Genomic DNA, 2,738 nt, shown 5'->3' with positions numbered 1-2,738 from the left:
CACTAACATCCTTTTATTTTATTCTGTTCTCATTAACCAATATACTCCTTTTAAATCCAAAAATCCAACTTAGCTTGTTTCTCCCACAACGAACAATATCAGCAACTTAACCCTAATATCTATACCTCCATTGCCAATTTTACCCCGCCTCCACTAAACCATTAATTACTGTCTATTAACGAAAACAAACACACAATACTGTGAAATAACGAATCAGCTTAATGCCTGGCCAAGCCTTTGATTCATGCTTTCAGAATTAACGTAACCGAGATGACATTTTCGTATGAAGTAGGTTGGGCATCGAGTGGTGTAAGGGAGAAGGACGGAGGGGGGGGGGTGGCACTTCTGGGTCTGGCTGGCACGCTAATGGGCATCACGCTATGGTGTTTATTGCTGAGGCAAAATGAATAAAAGGTGTTGGGATTTTGTTTTGGGGAAATCATAGAATTCTGTTGGTTGTAATTGCATAAAGGTATGTCTAGAAACACGCACACATGTACGCACACGTCAAAGACACGTACATGCATATATACATACAACACACACACACATCTGTATATGTGTATGTATGTGTGTGTGTGTGTGTGTGTGTGTGTGTGTGTGTGTGTGTGTATGTATGTGTGTGTGTGTGTGTGTGTGTGTGTGTGTGTGTGTGTGTGTGTGTATGTATATGTGTATATGTGTGTTTTCGTGCATACATACATACACTATATTCACATATAAACATACATAAATGAAACGACACCACCACCACACCAGCCCGCCCTAGCAAGCCTCTGCATCAGCGGCAGACCGTGGCAATGGCCCCCGAATGCTTCTCCCTGACCGGGTGTTGGTGTTTTTGGGGTCACATATGGAGGCGTGGGTGACGATGCTTGTATTTTCAAGGCGGACGTTTCTGCAGCGCCTTCCACTGCAGTTTCTGGTGGTTGGTTTTAATGGGAGTGGTTATTGTGTACGGGGCGCCTGGTATGTGTGTGTGTGTGTGTGTGTGTGTGTGTGTGTGTGTGTTTGTGTGTGTGTGTGTGTGTGTGTGTGTGTGTGTGTGTGTGTGTGTGTGTGTGTGTGTGAAAGAGAAAGAAAGAGAAAGAGAAAGAAAGAGAAAGAGAAAGAGAAAGAAAGAGAAAGAGAAAGAGAGAGAGAAAGAGAGAGAGATAGAGAGAGAGATAGAGAGAGAAGGGAGACGGAGAGGGAGAGGGAGAGAGGGAGAGAGAGAGAGAGTGTAGGTGTATGAGAGGGAGTATTTGTATGCGTGTGTAGAAGTGTTCGTGTGTAAATGTGTACTTGCATTTGTCTGTTTGCATTATCATACTTATGAATATATATTTTAATATTTTTCTTTGCATAATTGTGCCCATATGCTGGTGCTCAGTTACACTTTACTGTGTTCTTTTGAGGGACTATATTTAATACACAGATTGCAACGAGTGAATACCCACATAATTCATGCATACACGGGTTTATATTTCACTAAATCTTTTATTAAATGCATAATCATTTTATGAGTTGATAAAAGCTTTTGTTTAATTCGATATGTCTATCTGTAATGTGTGTGTGAGAGAGAGAGAGAAAGAGAGAGAGAGAGAGAGAGAGAGAGAGAGAGAGAGAGAGAGAGAGAGAGAGAGAGAGAGAGAGAGAGAGAGAGAGAGAGAGAGAGAGAGAGAGAGAGGATAGAGAGAGAGAGAATGAAAATCAGGGAGAGAGGGGGGAGGGGGATAGAGAGAGAGAGAATGAAAATGAGAGAGAGAGAAAAGGTAGGATATCCTGCTGGGTGCCTTAGGAAATCCTCACTTCGGTAACCACGTGACTCACGTTTTCTGTTAATAGAGATGACGTACACGTTTTCTTTCTACAGTTCTAATTCATTTTCTTTTTTTTATACATATATTCTAAGAATATATAATGATCCAAAAGTAATTAAGGGCCAACGTGACGACGAATTAAAAATCATCAAAACCAGATCGCATCACAACATATCAGATCTTGTTAGCAATGCGCGATGAATAATGAGAGCAGGCTAGAACGTCGTAAGTTATATACTAAGAGCATGTGGAGCCACCTTAAAGCGCGCGTCTGTTATTGTCATTTGCTACATATGTCTCTCTGGCTCTGGGCGAGTGGTTTCCGGGGAGGGGGGGGGGGGAAGGGAGAGGGGGGAAAGCTCTTGTTTTTTTTTCTATGAGTTCGTGTGTGCGTGCGTGTGTGGGTTCTGTAGCTCCGAGAGAGGTTAAGGTCACCATGAAGACTTATCCTCAGAGAAGGTCCCCAGTTTCATTCGCTCGCGCGTTGTTGGTGACAGGGGAGACATGAAGGCTTGTTAGAGACCGCGAGCACAATTTATTTATTTATTATTATTTTTTCTAGTGATGTCAAGAGAACGCGGGTACAAAGAGTGTCCAGTTGCGTGAGGCTATGTTAAAATTGGTGTGTGCATTTGTAATATTCGAAGAAAAATGTGTATGGGTGCTTATTCTGTGATGAGAACGCTAATGTATTATTTAAGATCTAGTAAACCTAGTATTTAGTTGATTAAGTGTTGTGAAAAGGACGAAAATGATTCCATAAAAATATATAAATACCGGTATTTTTGTGATATTACGATACTGTGACATACATATAAAAGCATGGCGAGTTCCATATTCTGTGTTCTGACAGTTGGCCTAATCTTCGCCTTAACAAAAGCAGATATAGTGCTATATGAAAATGGATACGAAGGCGTGGTCGTGGCCATTGGCAAG

General features: G+C 41.7%; 1 protein-coding gene across 1 annotated transcript in view; it reads left to right on the top strand.

Annotated features, from left to right (window-relative positions):
* Nucleotides 1-2,212: 2,212 nt before the first annotated feature.
* Nucleotides 2,213-2,738, top strand: part of LOC119597033 (calcium-activated chloride channel regulator 1-like) — a 32,455-nt gene continuing 31,929 nt past the window's right edge. Inside the window, exon 1 of the mRNA XM_037946469.1 lies at nt 2,213-2,738. This exon is cut by the window's right edge and continues 39 nt beyond it. Within this exon, the coding sequence (XP_037802397.1) occupies nt 2,625-2,738 (114 nt within the window). The 5' untranslated portion in view covers nt 2,213-2,624.

This window comes from Penaeus monodon, chromosome 38, assembly GCF_015228065.2.
Source record: "Penaeus monodon isolate SGIC_2016 chromosome 38, NSTDA_Pmon_1, whole genome shotgun sequence".
Classification (NCBI taxonomy): domain Eukaryota; kingdom Metazoa; phylum Arthropoda; class Malacostraca; order Decapoda; family Penaeidae; genus Penaeus; species Penaeus monodon.
The sequence above is the reverse complement of the archived record's forward strand: the minus strand, read 5'-3'. Positions and strand labels throughout refer to the sequence as shown.